Below are 23,747 nucleotides of genomic sequence, written 5' to 3'. Positions count from 1 at the left end.
TAGCCATAATAATGTTCATCTTTTATTAGAAATCGCTAAAATTTCATATGTGCAAAGCGCAGAAGAACTTGTAACCGAGTATATGTCAGATGGAGGTATTACAAATGGTCAAAAAACGACCAATATAATGCTATCAAAATATCGGAAAAGCCTCTTTAAGGCAATACGAGATGTCAGAACAAATGGCTTAAGTGGTATTATTGCTTACTACAAGTTAAGCAATGATTTCCAAAATATTTGGGATTTATTATTTCTTCTGGAGAAAGCAAAATTTCTAGAAGATAAACCAGGAAAAATAAGGAGGTTTACAAAATCTCTTAGTGAAACAGCAAAGAATCATCTACTTGGCATTAGTACGTATTTTCTATTTTGTTCTAAATTATATCATTTAAAAACATGGATGCATTTACAGTATTATATTGTTATGACACGAAGAGTGAGACTAATATTTTGGCCAAATGTAATTTCTTTATCTTAGTGTCAACCAACAAGCCTGGTTTTGCTTGATTCATAGCCTGCCAGGTGATAACAATTATGACTTACTAAGTCAGTTTTAGTGCAACAAACAAAACTTTGAGGCATTCTTAACTTTACTAAACATATTTTCCACATGGTGTACTTTACTAGTGTTTCTTTGCCATACAAACCTTCAAACAATTTTTTGATATATTTTTACAATCATGTACAGTGCCATTATTTTTGTGTTTGTATTCTCAATACAATCATAGAAAATCAGTGTATTTATTGAATCAACATTTTTTGTTTAAAATTGGTCAATGTCTAAATGTTTTACCACAGGTGCTGAAATACAGATATTTTTGAGACAAAAAATTGGAGATTCTGAAGATCAACTACCATCTCAAAACAGAATAATTCTTGAAGATGTTTTAGCATTATGTTATGGCAAACTGAAAGAAATTACTTGTTACTTTTTATTCCGCCGTTGTGAAGCTTTTCACTTATCAAAAGGATCCATAGTATTTCATGTCTCTTTAGTTGATCCCAATGGCCTTACAAATCTCTGGAAACTGCATCAAAGTGGGCAACTTTTAACAGATATAGCAGGAATACTTTTTGCAGAGAAACACCAACTGGAGTTTGAGCAGACTTGGGAGACACAGTTTGATAAAGGAGTATACAAAGAGGCCCTTGATAAGCTAAACAGAAAAGGTGAGAAATTAATTTGTGTGAGTCTACCTTAATTACGACAATGACATTAGAGTGACTTTACTGTTCATGAATAGCAACAAAATCATGACTTTGCTTATTAGGCTAGGGAGGAAAAAATGAATAAACAGAACTTGGAAAATAAAACCATAGAGCATAATATTAAAAGTGAAATCACACCAATTCCTAACATTTAAATATGTCGTTGATTGCCTATGTATTAATTCATTCATTTCAAACATACATAGAAAACAGTACATACACAAAATTCCTAAAACCTAATCCTCAAACTGTACATGTTCACCTTTATGATCTGATGGCTATATAATTATTATAGTTGTGTATTCGTGACAATGCAGCAAGTGACAATGCATGCACAGAGCATGAATAAGCTGTTAACTTTTGTGGGCAATGAGCTGATTTGGGTGCTTAATTTGCCACGAAATGCAGTTTTCTGTTTGCAATTTTTTAATTTTGATTAAACCTTCCTTTTGGATTTTTTAATATATTCAATGTGGAAAATTTAGATTAATATATGCACAACATACTTTGGAAACATCACAAAACGTAATCTGATTGGTGGTAATATCAAAATGAGTTAAAAAGAAAGCCCTTAAAGTTTACATCTATTAAATTGTATTCTATTTATGTAGGTGTTAGTACCAAAAGATATACCACTGCAGCAAATACATCCGAAAACACTGTTACAGCTTCTGGTTTAGAAAATTCAAACAGTAAGGTAAACATGACAATGAAAGTATCAAATTGTGAAAAATGTATAAAAAAACCACAAAATTGTGTTATGTTTATTTTCAACTTTTCTTGTAATAATTACAGCTCGATGAAGATCCACAATCTGAAAAAAAAAATAGAACGTTAGTAGAACCCGCCTGCTTGCAGAAATTTCGACAACTTGAAATTTCATGTGGGAGTGTACTTTGTGAACAAGATGAGATGCAAGGAGTCAAACAGACTTCTTTAAGTCCTCTGCCTTACGGTGAGGCTCAACTATCTACTCAGTCTATTGCATCTACTGCACCAGTTGCAGTAGGCGTACCAGCAAATCTGGAAACTAATCAACAAATAACATGCCCTCAACATGTGCCTGTAAATTACCATTGTTCTTATTGTGAGATGGATTTTAAATCGCTAGTCTCCCATGTCAACAATTTGGAACACAACCAGTGTATTACCTCCGACACAGACAGAAATTGGAAACATCGAAGTCCACCTCTTGATATTGTCAATGGTCTATATGTTTTGTGCGATAGGTAAAGTATATTACAATTTGGCTCCTTTCACTTCAGTTTCAATTGTAGAAAACTTTTTTTCTCACAGTTAAATGTACAGAAACCAAGAAAAGAACTGCTGGATTAGTCTTGAGTCTTGCATATTGTTTACTATAACTGTATTTATTATACTGTTGTAATAACACCTCAATACATTTATTTTAACACTAAAACATTTTTTTTTCACTAATACCAGACACTCTAATGAAGACTCAGCTAACTACCAGTGCATGCAGGCACATACGCAAGAAGAATTGGAAGAATGGAAAGAACGACATGAATATCGACTGATGAAAAGAGAAAAAGCCAAGCTGGGTAAACTCTTTTTATTCATGGATCAACTCATGATTGAGTACAACTCAGCAACTTCCAGCGTCAAAGTGGTAAGAAAATTACAACCATATTATTATAGTAATATACTGTACTTGAAATTAAGTAAGCAATAATTAAGGGGAACTAGTATTTGAGATTTTACTACTATATTGAATAGTCACGGTCTCTAAACTACTTATATGATAATACTAGACCCAATAAACTAGTCAATATATGACTTGCCAATTGATTGAAGACAATTATACATGTAAACAATAAAAATGAAATGTTGAGTACTAGGTCTTTTATTTACAAGATCACTATCTGCATATATAGTATATATAGTCTTTGTTCATAATACGTGTAGGGCCTACATTTAAGCAGGTTCATTAATTAATAATGAGTGTAACTTACACTACTTCATTTTTTTAGATGACTGAAAAGGAATTACCAAATATTCGGATTTACTGTGATACAGAACACAATCGTTTTATTGATGAGCTTGAAAGAAAGTCTGACAACGTATTTAAAGACTGCTGGAGGTTTCAAGTGGAGTGTATTGGAGGTGTAAGTGAAGGTTTCTTAATTTCAAGATTACACAGTAACAGTGTGCTTGATTTCAAATTTTAAAGGGAATTGTTTAATAGTGTTTTCAAGGGCTCAAACAATATCAACATTATAATAATATAATAATATGGCTGAAACATATGTCTTATTACTAAATCTTTAGGTAGAAAGACTAAAACGTGTTAGCTTGCTATATGATGAACATCGCTTGCACTTTTTTTTGTCACAACCAAGAGAAGAAGATAAACCTCAGGTTTGCCCTGGAAATATGATTATAAAGGAAGGTACATTCAGCACATACAGCATAGATGTGCATTTCACCAGCAACAAGCTTGGAAGCTTCCATCAATGGGTTGTCTTTGATTTTGGGAAGAAGCCAGTAATGGTTCGAAAACTTAATGTTCATGTTGGTGCAGAAGAAGAATACATGCAGTTGAGTGAACGTCAGTCCATTATTATTTGGGACACAAGTAATACCGAGATAATCACATCAACTCAACCTAGTCCATGTGACAAGGATCTCTTAAAGAAATACAAGCCACCTGGTGCCAATCTAAATATTGATTACTTGAATGAAAGTGAGCTAACTCAGGAGAATTACAAACATAGGATGCACAAAATGGTGAATTTGGAGGAAAGGGATAGAATGAAAATGATTAACAGGTATAGTCACCCAATTTCGTTCAAACTGTTCAGACTGTATGTAGCTGACTATTGTCAAGACGATTTTTAGATTTTTAGAAGAGTTAGATCAGGGACACTAATGAAGACAGGAATAATAAGAGAAAATTAGGGTCAGAAAAGAGATACTTATCTGCTACTCATATTAATATAATCACAAAACTGTTTACAGTCGTGATGCCTGTCAGCAATACTCAGATATACATAGAAATGCTTCTAGATTGTCCATGCAAACAACTTAGATATTCTGAAAAAGTTGATTGTGTGATTCGCCAACCACTGTAATTGTTCTTTATTCAAGGAGCTCCTTCGATTGCGTCAGCAATGCGAAGCAATAGCGTAGCGATTACAATAATACTACAGTAGGACAAAATAATATACTATAAATTAGTTAGTAAGTGAATACAATTTTGAATACTGAAAAACATGTTTTCTTAATTGAAGGTTCAAGACAAAAACAGAGATGGAAATTGAAAATAATGTCACGGTTGAATCTTATACTGGTACTGAACTGTTTATTGCTCAAAATGGTGAACTCTATGGGAAAATAGAATTAACAGAAACTCTAAATTGTGACGTTGAATCAAGTCTGCTAATCATGGAGTCTGTACAAAGTGTATTGTGCAAATTTGATTCAGAATCAAATGAAGCTTATGAACTTAAAATCATATCTGATGAAGGAATCGATGGTCATACAAAAGATTATATCTACGTTAAGCTGAATGCAAAATTTGTAGAAAAGCTCAAACTTGAAGCAAAAACTAAAATACATGTCGAAGTTCAGTTCCAGGTTGACCGCTTACTTTTCTGTGAGATGCACTATGCAATTGATAGCTTGGAAAACATGGAATCCGTATTACCAGTACAAGGATATACACTGGCTATCCCAGCTGGTTTGGCTACTGACGTCCTCAACAAGAAACAACAACAAGCAGTAGAGTATATGCGTATGGCAGGAACTACAGCAATCAGCAAGCCACCATTGGTGATATATGGTCCGTTTGGTACAGGAAAAACAAGAACCATGGCAGAGTCTGTAAAGAAGATCCTCTTGAAACATGGTACCAAGGTTTTGATTTGCACCATGTCCAATAGGTTTGTAATGAAAATTAATATATATAACAGCTAAAATGATAGAGGTGATGGGTATGGTATGACATTTTATTTAATGTCTTTATTCTATTTCTTAGTGGGGCAGATCTGTACATTACTGAACATTTAGATGACTACATCAAAACTTACCCAAAACGTAGAGGTCTCAAACCAACACTACTTCGTTTGTATCAAACTGAACGACGCATTAAAACCATACATCCAGATGTTAAGAAGTATTGTCTGATTGACAAAACCACAAACACAATCAATCTACCAACTAGAAATGATGTGAGGAGATCTCGAGTTGTTATCTGTACCCTTAATATGGCTTTGACTTTAGTACGACTGAACTTGAAAGGCCATTTCACACACATACTAATTGATGAGGCAGGTCAGGCATTAGAGACTCAAGCTATCATGCCGTTAGCAATGGCAGAGTGGAAGACATGTGTAGCAATTGCTGGTGATCATATTCAAATGAGCCCAAAGGTAATTTATAAATAAATAAAAAAAAAGAAGTTTCACAATGGTGTGTTTACACAAAACACTTTTGTGTCATGAGGGCTTAGGAGTTAGGCCTATGCATATTAAATCATTACAATAAGTTGTCACCTTAAACAAGGAGCCCTGAAATAGAGGGATAGAACCAAAGCATCCCAAAATGTTTCCAATAACAGTAATACAACATTTATTATTACATAAGTCTCCCAATTTATATGTATAAAATACAATATTATTTCTGTAGGTTTATTCCGAAGAGGCACGCATCGGTGGATTTGATAAATCTATTCTTAAACGCCTACATGATCATTACAATATCACGGGTGACAAAAACACAATATTTCTGCATATAAACTACCGAACTTGTGAAGAAATTTTGTCATTTGTATCGACAACGTTCTACAAAACCAAACTACTTTCAATGAATAAACATCAATCACACCCAACAATGTACCCGTTATCGTTTTATGCAGTCAGGGGCCAAGATCATTTCATAGAAACATCATATTGTAATAGAGATGAAGTAGTAGAGATTGGAATACGAGTGGCAGATCTTTATCACAACTGGCCACCAGAATGGGGAGACAATAAAGATATTGGTGTTGTTACACCATACAAATCACAGGTACATATATCCCACTTGGTTTTAATTGATCACCAGGGGTGAATGTATGCAGATAAACATAATTTAACATAAAATTTAACATAATTTCAGGTGCGTGAAATTCGGCAAGAACTCAGAAAACGCAAGTTGCACGATGTGAACGTTGAAGGCGTGAGAAATGTACAAGGTATTCTATTCTAGACCATATGCTACATGATTCTGTTAAATTTCCTTTTATTCTATTACAATATTATATATTATTTATTTTGTAAAGGTAAAGAATTCCGGGCCTTGTTCATCAGTGTTGTGCGAACTAGAGCAACACTTGAAAGGACACATGTCACAGCCAAATATAGTAATCCGGTTGAAAGTGCAGAATTTTACTATGGATTTCTTTCTGATGAAAAGCTGTTAAACACTGCGTTTACAAGAGCAAAATCGCTCCTGGTGGTTGTTGGGGATCCTATAACCATGTGTTCTATTGGTGATTGTTCAAAAGTGTGGGAAAAGTTCCTCCACAAATGTGAACAACACAGAAGTTTGCATCCAAGCAATTTAAACCTTCAGCAAATACGTAGAAACACCAAGACTATGAATATTGGACTTAATCCCTTTGCTACTCCCTTTAACCCATCTGTCAGAAAAAAAGCTGTTGATGCTTCAAAGAGAAAGAAGCCAGCAGAGGTTACAACAACAAGACAGACCAGCGAGGATTTTCCGCTTTTATCCACAGTAGGTGTAGATGAAGTAGAAAACTTTGTCATTGGTGATTTTAACTTATTTTTGGAGGTTCCAGATGCTGATGAAAATGAACACTGGCAGTCGGAAGATGAAGAAGAAATTGATATGAAAAAAATTGAGGATTCAATTCTGAAAGAGCTTAGGAGGCAAGTTAAGCAAGCAATGGAAACAGATGACATGTTTTCTGGAAATAAAAAAAGAACATCATCAAATTTGAAAGAATCTAAAAGTGATGAACCTTCGAATCAGAAATTGGACAAAGAAAGTGATGAGGACAAAAATTATGTACAAGCAAATATTGAGCTAACAAAACAAAGAACCACTCTTCATGAAAAAAAAGAGCTAGAAGAAATTGCTAAGAAGTTATTTGTTCCAGAAAAAGACCATTCAAATCTTCAAGGTTCTGAATTCTTTGAAGAGTATGATCCAGAAGACACCAACATAAGTAGCGAAGAATTAGATCAAGACAAGAAATATGAGTCACTGCTAGAATCAGAACCGGAAAAATACAAGAGATGCACATTTCATCTTGATGTTCGAGGAAAGACATATGCTACCACTTTAGAGGAAGATATTCCAATGAATATTTCAATCATCAGTAAGCATTACAGAGGGCGTGCTTTAAACAATGATGATGTAATTATAGAAATGCAAGAGAATGAAGAAATTCTAGAAGAAGTTGAAATTGATGAATTAGGTGATAAACCAGAAAACAAGCCTGACAAAATGTATGGTAGGGTTGTCCATGTCTTGAAGAGAGCATCCGACCCCTACTTGCGTAAGCTAGTTTGCATGCTAGATCAGCATAGTAACAGCCTTATGGTACCAGTAAACAAAGACTTCCCAAAACTGCGCGTACCGACAGAAGATAAAAACAAATCACCGAGTGAGAATGTTACTGTAGACATATACACCTTAAGTAAACAGGTCAACAGTGATAAGCCATTTTACTTAGAACGCAACGTTGTGGTGACCAACAAGGACCGTCTTCATAAACTATTTGTGGTACGCTACTGGAAATGGTCCGATAAAATGACGTATCCAATGGGATTTGTTACAGAAGAGCTGCCGCCAGCCACTAACAAAGCAGAGGGGATTAGAATTCTAAAGCTTATACATGGTGTTGAAGATACCTGGAAGAAGAAAGTCCGTAAAGAACTTGATGAAAAGTTTTCTGAAAATTGGAAAATTCCAGAAGATGAAATAAAAAAGAGAACCGATTTCAGAAATGCTGAAACATTCACTATTGACCCCAAGGGTTGTCAAGATATTGATGACGCACTTAGCATACGTAGACTTGCTAATGATCATTATGAAGTTGGAGTTCATATCGCTGATGTAAGCTACTTTGTAGGATATAAAACATTGCTTGATGAAGAGGCACAGAAGAGAGCCACTACATATTATCCAACACTTTCAGCTCCCATCAACATGCTGCCATCAAGACTTAGTAATGACTTCTGCAGTTTAATTCCAGGAAAAGATAGATTAGCAATGTCTGTGTTTATGGACATAAGAAATGACGGTCTACATTCTGACACAAAAATAGTGAAATCTGTGATTCAATCCAGACAAAAATTCACGTACAAAGAAGTAGAAGACATCATTCATAATGGAAACAATGATGTAAAACCATCTATTGTAAGTGCGATTCATTCACTGAATGAAGTAGCTCAGAAGACTCGTGCAGCGCGCCTTAAGGAAGGTAGATTTTCATACAATGAGGATGAAAATGAAGAAGAGGCATCATGTCCTCTTGCACATTCACTGATTGAAGAATTCATGATCCTTGCAAACAAAGCTGTCGCAGAGTATCTGATGGAAAGATTTCCTCAATGTGTGCCACTCAGGAGGCAACTCTCTCCAGATCCTGAAAAGCTCCAGGAATTTCAAGTCAAACACTTACCTGATATTAGAAATAGTAAAGAGATGTTAGGGAAGTTTAAAGACTATGTTGATTCTTCACAGTGTAATTGTGATAATGTCTGTAATTGTGGTGAACAAAGTAACACAATTACAATGCTGACAAAGGAATGGAACAAGTTGGTGGAAATTGTAAATAATATCAAGCAAGGTTCTGATGCCAGTCTTGCTGAAATGATGAAGATCATCCAGATTGTTTGTACTGATAATAAACATCCAAAGCTCTCTGTGATGATGGCACACTACTACACGATACAAGAGAATTCGGATTACAAATGTTCTGGTCAAAGCATTTCTGAGGGTCAAGATCTGGCACATCATTCCCTCGAAATTGACTTCTACACTCACTTTACATCTCCAATAAGACGTTACATTGACATAGTTGTGCACCGCCTTATAGATGCAGCTATCAAACAACAAGACATACCTTATACTGAAGAAGAAATTAGTTCCATCTGCTATAACTCAACAATTAAATTGTCAAATTCTAAAGCTTTTGAAAAAAGGACAAAGATGTTGACGAAGGCTTTACAGTTGAAAGAGGTATCAATTTCATGTTTATCTACTGTGGAGCAAGCATCTGATAAAAACATTAGCTTTGTCTTCCCTAGATTTATGCAAATTACAGACAATGCTGTGGGCTTAAACAAATTAAAGCCATCAAAAATACCAGGAGCTAATGATGATACTATCATTGTAACGTGGAAGCAAAGAATATATGATGCAAAAGCAAAACCTACTGAGGTTCTACCAAAGATGGACAGCTCTACAGGAGAACTAGATGCACACCGTTTTGTTGTTACTTTTAACAGTACTCATTGGCAAGAAATTCTTTCTGGAATCGAAGATGACGATATCCATCAAATTCATGCTGCCATGTATGTTGCTTCCCAAGAAATTAAAACTAAAGAAAAAAACCAAAGAACTATGGGCAAAAGTGAGAACGGAAAACTGTTGAAAAAAAAAGTGACATCTGAAATACTAGATCGGCATGGAAACAGATACCATTTTGTGGAGTTTGAAAGAGAATACAATCTAGGGCACATGGTTGAAGTTAAGCTTATGGCAGGATTTGAACGAGGAATTCCTGAACCTAAAATCCAACTCTTCAACTTGACACCTGAACTGGACATATGTCTAGAACATCGTTCTGATCCTGTTACATGTTTCTCTCAGTTAGCAAATAAGAAACCCAGAGATGCAAAGGACATACCTACATATCAGGAATGTTGGTTGGCAGTGCTATCAATGGAATCTGCATCAAATGCTGTATCTGAAGATGATACCCTCATCATACGAAATGTATCAATCGATTGGAAATTTGTTTCAGATAAACAGATTTACAATGGTGTGTTTCAGTTACCGACTGATTTCTGTGAGGACCGAAGTATAAGGTATTTATATTTATTTACAATTCTAAAAGTTCCAAATAATATATATTGTACTTGCAGTACTGAAATGTCTTGAAGTTAATATATTTCATAAAATTCAATTTCAGATTTAATCCATCTGATTATTTATGTGTTCGCTACTCTGGTCTTGACATACCACACAAAAATCTAAGTCAGAATCGCTCTGAAGTTAAGTGTACTTGGGTTGGCCATTGCTATATAAGAAATGTCAAAGTTAAAGAAGAACAGATGGAAATTGAAATAAGATTAAACCAGTCTGGCATTGGAAAGAGCCCCACACTGCCACATAGTGTCATCTCCACAAAGCTAAAGAAGAAACCACTTTGTATTCTTGAGCTCATACCACAAGGAGAATCAGACAAGTTAGTTTGAACAATAAATTACTGCCTTCATAAATAGTATGTGCTTCGAAAGAATATTCACTTTACACCATGCCGTCATCATATCACTCCAGATTATCACTGACTTTCATTAAACAATGTTTATCTTCATGATGCTTGTTTGAACTTTTAAAGCTCTATTTTTTGTCCGTCCATCTTATATATTCTTTGATATGTTCCATCTCATCGCCTTTGCTCTTCTGACAAATCATTGCTATTTGTTCCTCGACGCACATTTTTTTTTTTGCATCACCTCTTTGGAACAAACTCCCACCTTTTTGCAAACATTCATCCCACTTTTGATTTATTTAAAAACTCATTTAGTTAGCAAAGTTCAGGATACAATGAACCTTGGAAATTAGCACATTATAAACTTTTTGATTATTATTATTATTGTTGTTATTATTATTAGTAGTAGTAGTGGTAGCATGGATAACTGTAGTGTATGCATTTTACCTGTTTTGATGAAAAATGTCCTTGTGTGAATCATTTTCAGTAATGTATACCAATTAATTACAGTATTTCAATTATTTAATTTATTCAAAGACGTCTTGAAAGATCTGTGAAAGGCCTAAGTGAAAATAAATCTTCATTAAACAGAGATATTGTTCTTCTTAAAAAGTTTAAGGTGGGAGGACAAGAAGATAGTGAGTATTAATTTTATTGTTTAAAGGTGGTGTATTATCTAAGATTCTATTTCCTAATTTAAAATAATTGAATTAATCTTCAACAAGACACATTTATTCTGTTTAGGTTCAATTTATAATAGACTTGTTGAAATTGCAAAAAGAATAAAAGTCGGAAAGATAAAAGGTGTAGAGTTGCCCCAACCAAATGATGTCCAAGAGAAGGCAATAAAGACAGCTTTGGCAAAACCATTTACAGTTATACAGGGACCGCCAGGTAAGTAGGATGTCATTGCATTGTTACACACATTGACCCTATCAACATTAACATAACATTTTGTACCAGAAATCATTTTAAATTAATCAAGTCAACTTTTTGAGTGTTCAAAAGAGCTTAAAGATTTTATTTTTATTTAAGGAACTGGAAAATCTGTGACAGGAGCGCAACTAGCATACTACTTTTCTGAGATGAACACACAACTACCACCTACTGGTAAAGGGCAGCCACAGGTGCTCTACTGTGGCCCATCTAACAAGTCTGTCGATGTTGTTGCAGGTAATCTTTTTTTACTGATGATGTAATTAATAATTTAATATAATATTTGTAAATACTGAAAATCAGACATAAAGAGACAGACCACTAATGTATATAGTTTTATTTGTGGCCTGTAAGTGTTAGAGGCAAGCAGTTTTCTTCTTATTGCCTTGTCCTTAGAATGCTGTAGGTCATGCATATAAATTCAGTGCATTCATGGTGTATGTTATGAATCTTATTGCTTACAATTCACCAGAGTAAATGTTTTTTTTTTATTCAGGTTATTTAAAAAAGTTTCCAGGATTATCTATTGTTCGAGTTTACAGTGAAACTATTGAGAAGAAAGATTTTCCATTGCCATGGGAGAAAAACGTTGGAAAAAAAGCTGATATACTGACCTCTACTGACCCTGACCATGTCAACATTGCATTACACTATCTCATCAGGACCGGTGACAATTCTAAGAGTGCCGAAATATGCAAGTTTGATCGAGATTTTCGACAACTGAAACCAGGTGATGTCATTCCTAAAAAAAAAAGAAAATCATATCATCAACTGATAAATTCAGCAAAGGTAAATTTAAATTTAAACCGTCTATGCTAAGGGCACAAGCAATGCTACAAGCACTAAAACTACTGATCTCGCAATCAGAAATCTAACGTTCACTGTGCTACATGTTCTCTTTGGAAAATAAAATAAACAGTACAGTCATTAATGGCGTAGCCTGATTAGCAAAACAAACAAAAATGACCTTTAACATTGGAATCTTCTTAATAATTACAGGAAGAAGAACTTAAGAAATATAAAATCATCTTAGCAACTTGCAATTCAGCTGGTTCAAAATTCATCCCAGAATACTGCAGTATTATACAGTGTATCATAGATGAAGCAGGGATGTGTAGTGAACCCGAGTCTCTTATCCCTCTTGTTATGTGTTCACCTTACCAAGTTGTACTTATTGGAGATCACAAACAGTTGAGGTAAGAATGAAAGCGAATGACTGATGACTGGAATCGCTTTGTCTATAAACCTGCCCCAACCCCCTCCTCCTATTTTGATAAGGCTAAGACATTAATAAATACCTTGTTAATGTAAATTGAGTATCAACATCATTTTCGCCAAATTTCATGTCTCAAGTATTGGATTTTATTTAAATAATATAATTGTGTTAATTTTCAGACCAATCATTAAAGAGAAGCATGCAGAGGATTTAGGTATGGGTATATCTCTATTAGAGCGTTATGAGGCAAAGACAATGATGTTAACTATACAGTACAGAATGGTATATGTCTACTATTTTAATTTATATTTACATAAAAAATATATAAATAAAAAACTGAAAGTAAAAGTATTTTTATTACTATATTGCAAGAGCTGCCATTCTGTTTTATATAGTGTTTCCTCACATTTAATTCTTCCATTTCTTTTAGCACCAAAAAATCTGTGAGTTTCCATCTAGCGCTTTCTATGATAAGAAATTGGTGACAGACGATTCTGTTAAAAATCGCAAAATTAAAAACTGGGAAACAAATTTTTGGCCAGCTGGTTCAAGTTGTCCAATTGTATTCTGTCACATGTATGGAAAAGAGGAAACACTGACTGTTAATAGCTCAGAAGGAGGTGAACAAAGCAAAAGCAACCCACAGGAGGTGTATCATGTGGTTAGTAATCTACTTTGATGTACACAGGAGGAAGGGGTTGATGGGTGTGGCGTTTATAAAAGTTTGCATTAATTGTTACATATGGGCCTTGTGATCAGTGACCATTTAGTTTTAGGCCTAAATCTTTGTACAACTATTACTGTTATGATACAAATTGTACTTTTAATACTAAATGTTGTCAATTAAAATTTTATGTAGGTGAGAATTGCTTGTAAACTGCTGGAAAAGGGAGTGAAACCTAAAGATATTTTGATACTATCGCAGTATCGCTTGCAATGTCAACGAATCAGAGATGATCTGAAAGTGTGTGGAATAGAGGAGGTTCAAGTCTCAACTGTGGTTCTCAGTCAAGGTCAATTAATTTCTGATATATGTACATGAACTTGTTAGACATGAACAGACAAAAGTAACAGGCATATTTACTTCTCTGACCAGAGTACTTTAATCTGTACTTTTCAAATATGGGAAACAAAATACGAAAGATTTATTTATTTCCTCACAGAATGTGATTAGTTTTTCTCCATGCACATAAATAGAAAAACAAACTACAGATCGCAATATGATACTATGAAACTTTTTTTTTGGCATTAAACAAATTTATTTCCATCCACTAGGAAGTGAATGTGATTACGTAATCATGTCAACTGTACGTTCATTACCAAGAGTTGAGATTGAAAAGAGACCAAGTGTTCGATGGATGAAGATGAACTTAGGTTTTATAACTGATGAAAACCAAATGAATGTAGCACTGACCAGGGCCAAGAAAGGACTCATTCTTATAGGTAAGTACTATGAGAGAAGTTAGCTCTCCAATTTTGGTTTGGGCTCCTTTTTCATTTACAAAAGTAATTCTTGTATAGGAAGAAACAACTAATAGTAATACTAACAATGTGTTTTGGTAGTTTTTAAAAAGATTAAGAGAGAATTTACACAAAGTGCACTGGTGGTTTACCTCACGACATTTTGTTTTCTTTACAGGGAACCAGTACTTGCTTCAAACTCACCCCAAGTGGAAGGAATTACTACAAATGTACAGGCAAAATAAATGTCTTGTTGAACACGCATCAGAATTCAAACCTTAAGTTTAGAAAATGATCAACAGAACATCCGACTAGTAAAGAAGAAACAAGAGACATTCTCAACCATACTTTAGTTCCTTTGGAAACACATGGTGTACTGCAAACCTAACATTACTAAGTCAAAAACAGAGCTAATAATTCTGCAGTTCTGCAGTGATTATTTTTGTAGTAAAGTATTTTTAATAACAAAGATTAACATTATATAGATATATGTAAATTTTGGCTTTGTAAAATCTTTATGAACTTTTGGATCTTCATAAATGTAAATCGTAATGATATGTAAACTACATTTTTAAACTATGTGAAAAAATTATTTTGTTTTAATTTAAATGTTATTTTTTTATTTTTTATTTCATTCCAGACCAACAGTAAATCATCGCCACTAACAGGCAGGTTAAAATCTTAATAAAACTACTTTAGATAAAAAATTAATTATTTTTTTATTATCATTTAGATTTTAACTAAAATATCCAAAGATTTTACAATGCATTAATTATTACACATATATTATACAGATGCACATTCAATTTTTAATGTAAATTTTAAAGATGTTTTCTTTTTTTCAATTGGTCCACTATTTTGTTTGTGATTTGTTTCATGAATGTACTTATTTCTTCCTTTCATCCACTAAGTCTTATTTTTCATTGAATATAATTAATGAAACACAGAAAATATATTTCAAATTTGTATATTTTTATACATTTTCTTATTTTCACTCGGGGTACCCGAGTCTAGGACTCTCTCATCTTCTCCTCTTCCATCCGACACTATTGAGTAGAGAGAGTTCAGTAGCTAATTTACTGTTAAATTATGAAATAATAATTTTACATCATTTTTGTGTGTTGTAATTTGTTGAAAATGTATTCTAATATGTAATTATGACAATGGTTAATTAATGGTGATATAATAATGGTTATAATTATGATATGTAATAAATTACGATGGTATTAACATATAATTGTGATTTCTTGAAAGTTTGTATAATCCACACATAATAAAAATAATTGGGAAAGTTGTTAAAATTTAAAAAAAAAGTGATTGATCCAAGTAACGAAGTACCGAAGATAGATAGACCACGAAGGGGTAATGCCGCCCAACTTATTGAAGTTGCAGCAAAAACAAATATTTATTTAAATTCGTTTCTACCCAAAACCACCAGAAAATGGAACAAACTACCCCAAGATACAATAGAAGCCCCAAACCATGACAAATTCAAAGAGATTATCTCAACTTAGGCAAGAGGATAACAACCAAGTACCAAGTACAGTGACTTCACATTGAATTGTTGTTGATATGCCTCAAACTATTTAGACTGTACCTGAAATGCCTAAAACTAATATAATAGTTTTTTTCACATACTTAATAACTGTAAACAGGAGGGTAAAATAAGTATCTTAATATAGCTACTATAGTTCTTGATTAAAACAGACATAGAAAATAATCTACACTAGATAATAAAACTGTGCTTTCACTCACCCTATACCCATTTTAACAATTTCTTTTTTTGTTGTTTTTTAGTGTAGTAAAGATAGGAAATTCACCTAAATTGACCTTAAATTTCCTAATGTAAATTTTATCGAAAGGAAAATAAATTTTACATAGCAAAATACTATATGTATTACAATAGTCATAACAAATTCTTAGTTTAGGCCTTGTAACAATCATTACGAAAAAGTCTTGTAGCACCACTATTTAAAACAATGCTGCTTCTATGCTGTTTAATGTGTATCAATGTTGTTGCAAAAAGTTTATTTCGTTTTCTTTTATTTTATTTTCTTTTAGTAGGGTAGCCCTCTCAGTAATAAAATAAAACTGCTCTTCCGAGGGGCACTACGACACATTTAAACATAATTTTAAAACAACTTTAACTAAATTATTAGTTATATATTTAATAACAAACAATACAAATTTTAAACCTGGAACTACCCATTAAAAAATATAAAGGTAAAGGCCCTATTTTATTATTTGAACTTAAGTTAAAATGGAGGTGGTTGATTCGCTGCTTAATCATAGAAAAAGCAAACATATATAATCATATTTACACCTTTATTTGTTCTATGGTATACAACCCTTGTATCAGTCTGGCTGGGGTTTATCACAATACTGTACAGTATATTGTATAATTATAGTCGCTACAGTAGGCCTATTATCTCCACAACAATAACTGCTCTCTTTTGATACTAAAAGAGCATTAAATAATAAAATCATACTTTTGAGTAAATGAGATTTGGAGAGAAACTGGGAGAAATGCATGCAAAGAAGTAAATCTGTAAGTATGTATCAATGATATTAATTTGCTTGCACTGATAAAGGGCTAGTGTTGCCCGAAAGCTCTGCTAACTTTTCTGGCTGTTTTACTTTATCGTTTTGATTTAGCTTTTCGCTTTTTTTTTGTATCTCCATTGAAATTTGGATTTGAATAATATTATATTTATTAATAATATTAGACCTACCTGTGCACTTTAAATTTAGTTTAGTCCTTGTAACAATCATTACGAAAAAGTCACCACTTTTTAAAGCAATACTGCTTCTATGCTGTAAGTGTATCAATGTTGTTGCAAAAATGTTTACATTTAATAATAAACAATAGACATTTTAAACCTGCAACTACCCATTTTAAAGAATATAAAGGTAAAGGCCCTATTTTATTATTTGAACTTAAGTTAAAATGGAGGTGGTTGATTCGCCGCTTAATCCTAGAGGAAGCAAAAATAAATAATTATATTTTTACACCTTTATTTGCTCTGTTCATTTTGATGTTTATTCTTTTGTAAATTTGGCTTTTACAATCTATTGTAAAATTCTAATTCATTCTAATTTAAGTGTAAATTAACTCTTGTTGTTAATTGTTTAATTGCTAAATTTGATGTGTGTATAATGTCTTACGGCCCTGTCGAAAAACACCATTGAGGTGATTAAATAAAGTTTTTATTATTATAAAAATTATTATTATTATTACTCTTGGCCCTGTCGAAAAACACCATTGAGGTGATTAAATAAAGTTTTTATTATTATTATTACTCTTGGTCCTTGTTCAGTCTGGCTTGGGTTTATCCATGGAGGTATAAAATTAGTTTGATACCTCCATGGTTTATCACTACATTTTATAATTGTTATCGCTACAGTAGGCCTATTATCTCCGCAACAATAACTGCTGCTCTTTTGATACTAAAAGAGTATTAAATAACAAAATCATACTTTTGAGTAAATGGGAGAAATGCATGCAAAGAAGTAAATCTGTAGTATGTATCAATAATAATATATGGACTAATTAGACCTAGGCCTACCTGTGCCAGCTAATCATTGTCCATCTAAAACTCAATTGATTATATTACCATTTGAACTAAATAAACTACACATGCTCCAGTAATGCACTTCATACTTTCCTCTTTATAAGGTTTTTATTTTTGACTGAATTTTAATTCAATTTGTGTACAAAATACATAACATTATACCTCCATGATTACATTCACTTTTGTTGATTTTATTTATCTATATATAGGCTAATTGTTATTTCTTCTTTTTTTTCTAAAATTGTGTATGTACATGATTTGCTTTCATTTTTTTATTGTTTATTTTGGTTGCACCACTGCCACAAAATAAATCACGAAGTAAAGTTCCAGTGGATGCGCCCTCTACCTGAAATATTAAGCTTTGTTTTTCTTTCATTCACATGTTGTAACACAATAATAAAATTATTGATTACCATTATAGCCTACAGCTGTCATGCACTATAGAGAAATTTCCCACCAGACTTTGGTGGTGTAATTGTCTTTTTCTGGCTATCAGTAAGGTCTCGGATCAGTTTAGGCTTCACTTTAGCCCATTTAAAAAAAAACCTTGGTAATGCTGTAAGTGTATCAATGTTGTTGCAAAAATGTTTACATTTAATAATAAACAATATACATTTTAAACCTGCAACTACCCATTTTAAAGAATATAAAGGTAAATGCCCTATTTTATTATTTGAACTTAAGTTAAAATGGAGGTGGTTGATTCGCCGCTTAATCCTAGAGGAAGCAAACATAAATAATCATATTTTTACACCTTTATTTGCTCTGTTCATTTTGATGTTTATTCTTTTGTAAATTTGGCTTTTACAATCTATTGTAAAATTCTAATTCATTCTAATTTAAGTGTAAATTAACTCTTGTTGTTAATTGTTTAATTGCTAAATTTGATGTGTGTATAATGTCTTACGGCCCTGTCGAAAAACACCATTGAGGTGATTAAATAAAGTTTTTATTATTATTATTACTCTTGGTCTTTGTTCAGTCTGGCTTAGGTTTATCCATGGAGGTATAAAATTAGTTTTATACCTCCATGGTTTATCACTACATTTTATAATTGTTATCGCTACAGTAGGCCTATTATCTCCACAACAATAACTGCTGCTCTTTTGATACTAAAAGAGTATTAAATAACAAAATCATACTTTTGAGTAAATGGGAGAAATGCATGCAAAGAAGTAAATCTGTAGTATGTATCAATAATAATATATGGACTAATTAGACCTAGGCCTACCTGTGCCAGCTAATCATTGTCCATCTAAAACTCAATTGATTATATTACCATTTGAACTAAATAAACTGCACATGCTCCAGTAATGCACTCTTCATACTTTCCTCTTTATAAGGTTTTTATTTTTGACTGAATTTTAATTCAATTTGTGTACAAAATACATAACATTATACCTCCATGATTACATTCACTTTTGTTGATTTTATTTATCTATATATAGGCTAATTGTTATTTCTTCTTTTTTTTCTAAAATTGTGTATGTACATGATTTGCTTTCATTTTTTTATTGTTTATTTTGGTTGCACCACTGCCACAAAATAAATCACGAAGTAAAGTTCCAGTGGATGCGCCCTCTACCTGAAATATTAAGCTTTGTTTTTCTTTCATTCACATGTTGTAACACAATAATAAAATTATTGATTACCATTATAGCCTACAGCTGTCATGCACTATAGAGAAATTTCCCACCAGACTTTGGTGGTGTAATTGTCTTTTTCTGGCTATCAGTAAGGTCTCGGATCAGTTTAGGCTTCACTTTAGCCCATTTAAAAAAAAACCTTGGTAATGCTGTAAGTGTATCAATGTTGTTGCAAAAATGTTTACATTTAATAATAAACAAGATACATTTTAAACCTGCAACTACCCATTTTAAAGAATATAAAGGTAAATGCCCTATTTTATTATTTGAACTTAAGTTAAAATGGAGGTGGTTGATTCGCCGCTTAATCCTAGAGGAAGCAAACATAAATAATCATATTTTTACACCTTTATTTGCTCTGTTCATTTTGATGTTTATTCTTTTGTAAATTTGGCTTTTACAATCTATTGTAAAATTCTAATTCATTCTAATTTAAGTGTAAATTAACTCTTGTTGTTAATTGTTTAATTGCTAAATTTGATGTGTGTATAATGTCTTACGGCCCTGTCGAAAAACACCATTGAGGTGATTAAATAAAGTTTTTATTATTATTATTACTCTTGGTCCTTGTTCAGTCTGGCTTAGGTTTATCCATGGAGGTATAAAATTAGTTTTATACCTCCATGGTTTATCACTACATTTTATAATTGTTATCGCTACAGTAGGCCTATTATCTCCGCAACAATAACTGCTGCTCTTTTGATACTAAAAGAGTATTAAATAACAAAATCATACTTTTGAGTAAATGGGAGAAATGCATGCAAAGAAGTAAATCTGTAGTATGTATCAATAATAATATATGGACTAATTAGACCTAGGCCTACCTGTGCCAGCTAATCATTGTCCATCTAAAACTCAATTGATTATATTACCATTTGAACTAAATAAACTGCACATGCTCCAGTAATGCACTTCATACTTTCCTCTTTATAAGGTTTTTATTTTTGACTGAATTTTAATTCAATTTGTGTACAAAATACATAACATTATACCTCCATGATTACATTCACTTTTGTTGATTTTATTTATCTATATATAGGCTAATTGTTATTTCTTCTTTTTTTTCTAAAATTGTGTATGTACATGATTTGCTTTCATTTTTTTATTGTTTATTTTGGTTGCACCACTGCCACAAAATAAATCACGAAGTAAAGTTCCAGTGGATGCGCCCTCTACCTGAAATATTAAGCTTTGTTTTTCTTTCATTCACATGTTGTAACACAATAATAAAATTATTGATTACCATTATAGCCTACAGCTGTCATGCACTATAGAGAAATTTCCCACCAGACTTTGGTGGTGTAATTGTCTTTGTCTGGCTATCAGAAGGTCTGGGATCAGTTTAGGCTTCACTTTAGCCCATTTAAAATAAAAACCTTGGTAATGTATTTTGCAGGTAATTCTTTTCTCCAAGGATATTACTTTGTAAACCTAGGAGACATATGAACTTTAAGGTAGGACAATGTGTAGGAAAAAATAATATTAATGTAGCTAAAACAAAGATAAATGCATCATATATGAGTATTCATCAACCATAATTATATGCTACTTTGCATTATGCAAGCCTTTGCCAACAATACTTGCTTTAAATAAACTTTGTATATAGATCATATAACATTAGAGCTAATTAGGTCTAGCGTTGCTCTATATTATTTTAGATTTTATTGTTAACCAACAGATGTAGTCTATGATTTATTGTCCATGGTATGCTTGGTTTCAATATAATTGCCACACCCCAATAAAAAAAACATCCAGGATCCTGCCAGGGTCGAAAATATCGGGATCATGTGTGCAAAAGTCCCTATGACATATGATTTAAATATCAATTAATACCTAATTACTACTATTAAACTAAACCTAAAACAGATTATGAAAAAAAAACAACCATATTTATCTTACAGAGGTGATAAATTATTATTAGTGATGACTTTAAAAAACTATTTCCCGTTTACCTTTCAATTAAATCGAAAATAAAATGTATTATAAGATTTGAGGTTTTTTTAAAAATAAAAATTAGTTTCTTCTATTTTTCATGTTTCTGATACTTTTATTATATTTTGTAAATTAATCTGTATTAAGAAATGAATATGCTTTGTAATCAAATCATACATTTCTTAATAATTAAAATTACTAGGAAGTGTAGACGATGGTTCTCGGAATGATAATGTTCTCCTTGTACGTTTTCTGTCGGTTACCATTATTGAAAATGCTTGACATTCGTAAAACTAAACTACTTTGTTTCACAGTGTTTTAGATGATTAATAACATTTTAAAGTATAGTTTTTATTGTTTGGTAGGGCCCTTTGGGGAGGCGGAGTTCATTTGAGAGAGGTGCTTATTTGAGGGATATATGTTAAATTTTTTAGTTTTAATAATATAATATAATATTTATAATCAAATGAAATCCTCTAATAGATATGAAAAGTGGTAAAAAAGAATAACAAATGCTTGGTAAATTGTAGATAACAGTGCGATGAATTCTACTACAAATAGTATAATTGTGTTATTATAAATGTGGATGGACGTTTATTAGATAGTTGGGTTTGGGGGGGGGGGGGGATTATTATTCAAAGTGATGTTTTATTGGAGAGGCGTTTATTCAAATAAATACCATCCTAATAATTATTAATACATTATTTAATTTAAACATCTTTTGAAACTAACTGCCGTGACAGAGTGGGCCCAAGAAAGAAGACATTACGGCTTGCAACATGGGCAGACATCTCGGTCCTAACGGGACACAGTTATTCCTGCAGCTTACTCAATAAAACTCAGCTATCGGGATTTCACTCGATTTTAAACAAAATGTCTTATCATCAAATCTCCCTATGTAATTTTATAATACTATTCCCCACAATATATTTCGATTCTTTATGCCGTATATTTAATTTGATCTTTATTAATTTGCAGTATAATTTCTATTTTTTAACTACTGTACCTTCACACACGTGCGGTATGTTTTAAAATAAACAAAAAACTGAAATGGCTATGACTATGGCCAACTTAAGCTCCAGTCCTACTATCTGATTTTTTTTTTCGTCTTCCAAAGGGACACTGTATTGATTGATGACCTTTAGGGTCAAATCTATTATTTTAACTGCTCCCTTGTGTATAAAAGAGAGAAAATAGTTGAAACCAGGTTGTTGCAAGGTGAACTTATCGTAAACCTGGAAATTACTTTGACGGCGAAGAATTGAAATTGAGTTGAAAATCTACTGTTGAAATCATAAATTTTGTTAAAAAACTCTTTATAATATCTTTCTAAGATAGAAATATGGAACAATAGCGTCGAACTGAACACTAAGGTTATCAAATCTACGTTTCGCGGTACATCTGAGATAGATAAGGTAGGTATCCAAGGCGGAGATTTGTACCGAAGTTTTTGCATTGTGCTCGCCTATGTCAGAATTAACCATAATTTATATATAGATAAGGTACAATCCTGAGAGTGACAATGTTTCACTGTTGGTTTTGATTTGAAACATTTTCTATTCAGCTAAAAATGCTAGATACTTATTCAAAATAAATACTTCAAGCATGACAATGTAACTATATTAAATCATTTTTTTAGCAGACAAAAACATTTGTTGAAATGGCAAATGATGATGAGATGAAGTTCAATGACTTGAAATTCAACTTTAGTCAAATCTTTAGTGCATCTCACAAATACAAATGGTTGCGATTCTGTTTATTCGATCATTTGCCTTTAGCGGATCTCACCAGTGAAGAATCAGGAAATCAGTTACTAAATTCATTAGAGGATCGTGGTTATATTAGACATAATAATGTTCATCTTTTATTGGAAATTGCCAGACTTGTGTACTTGCAAAGCGCAGAAGAACTCGTAACTGAGTATATGTTAAATGGAGGTGGAAATGGTCCCAATCTGGCCAAGAGAAAGCGCCTGTCAGAATATAGGAAGAGCCTCTTCAAGGCATTACGACATGTCAGGCCAAATGACTTGGTTAGCATTATTGCTTATTACAAGTTGAGCAGTTACCAAAATACTTGGGATTTAGTATTTCAATTGGAGATACAAGAAATTCTAGAAAATAACCCAGATAAAATACAGAGGTTTGCAAAATGTCTCATCAACAACAAGAAAGCAAGGAATCATCTACTTGGCATTTGTATGTATTTTCTGTTGTTTTAAACATCATTTAAAATTAGTAACCTATAATGTTAATGGTAATTCTAAATGTGGGTATAACAGTACATTGAAAAGTGTTTATAGA

The 23,747-nt window shown here is 32.5% G+C and overlaps 3 protein-coding genes across 3 annotated transcripts in view; 2 read left to right on the top strand and 1 right to left on the bottom strand.

The window, feature by feature from the left end:
* LOC144837003 (ubiquitin-like modifier-activating enzyme 5) overlaps positions 1–12,348 on the bottom strand; it is a 100,735-nt gene extending 88,387 nt beyond the window's left edge. The window contains exon 1 of the mRNA XM_078691980.1: positions 12,232–12,348. The gene's annotated coding sequence lies outside the window, so the exon portion shown is untranslated. The remainder of the gene's footprint in view (positions 1–12,231) is intronic.
* LOC144837674 (3'-5' exoribonuclease HELZ2-like) overlaps positions 1–23,747 on the top strand; it is a 107,430-nt gene that overhangs the window by 61,677 nt on the left and 22,006 nt on the right. The gene's annotated exons all lie outside the window — the stretch shown is intronic.
* On the top strand, positions 1,521–15,356 carry LOC144851653 (3'-5' exoribonuclease HELZ2-like). Its single transcript, XM_078709221.1, has 22 exons — positions 1,521–1,623; positions 1,821–1,906; positions 2,005–2,438; positions 2,653–2,839; positions 3,201–3,335; positions 3,499–3,998; positions 4,461–5,111; positions 5,207–5,600; positions 5,857–6,237; positions 6,328–6,403; positions 6,491–10,274; positions 10,379–10,654; positions 11,219–11,319; positions 11,426–11,575; positions 11,717–11,854; positions 12,114–12,406; positions 12,617–12,813; positions 13,013–13,115; positions 13,264–13,494; positions 13,693–13,846; positions 14,109–14,276; positions 14,473–15,356. Exons 1-22 carry the CDS (start codon positions 1,521–1,523, stop codon positions 14,574–14,576), a joined length of 8,646 nt encoding a protein of 2,881 aa, XP_078565347.1. The 3' UTR covers positions 14,577–15,356.

The sequence above is a fragment of the Antedon bifida genome, chromosome 1 (genome assembly GCF_963402885.1).
Source record: "Antedon bifida chromosome 1, ecAntBifi1.1, whole genome shotgun sequence".
Classification (NCBI taxonomy): Eukaryota; Metazoa; Echinodermata; class Crinoidea; order Comatulida; family Antedonidae; genus Antedon; species Antedon bifida.
Note: the sequence above shows the minus strand (reverse complement) of the source record. Positions and strands in the feature narration are given on the sequence as shown.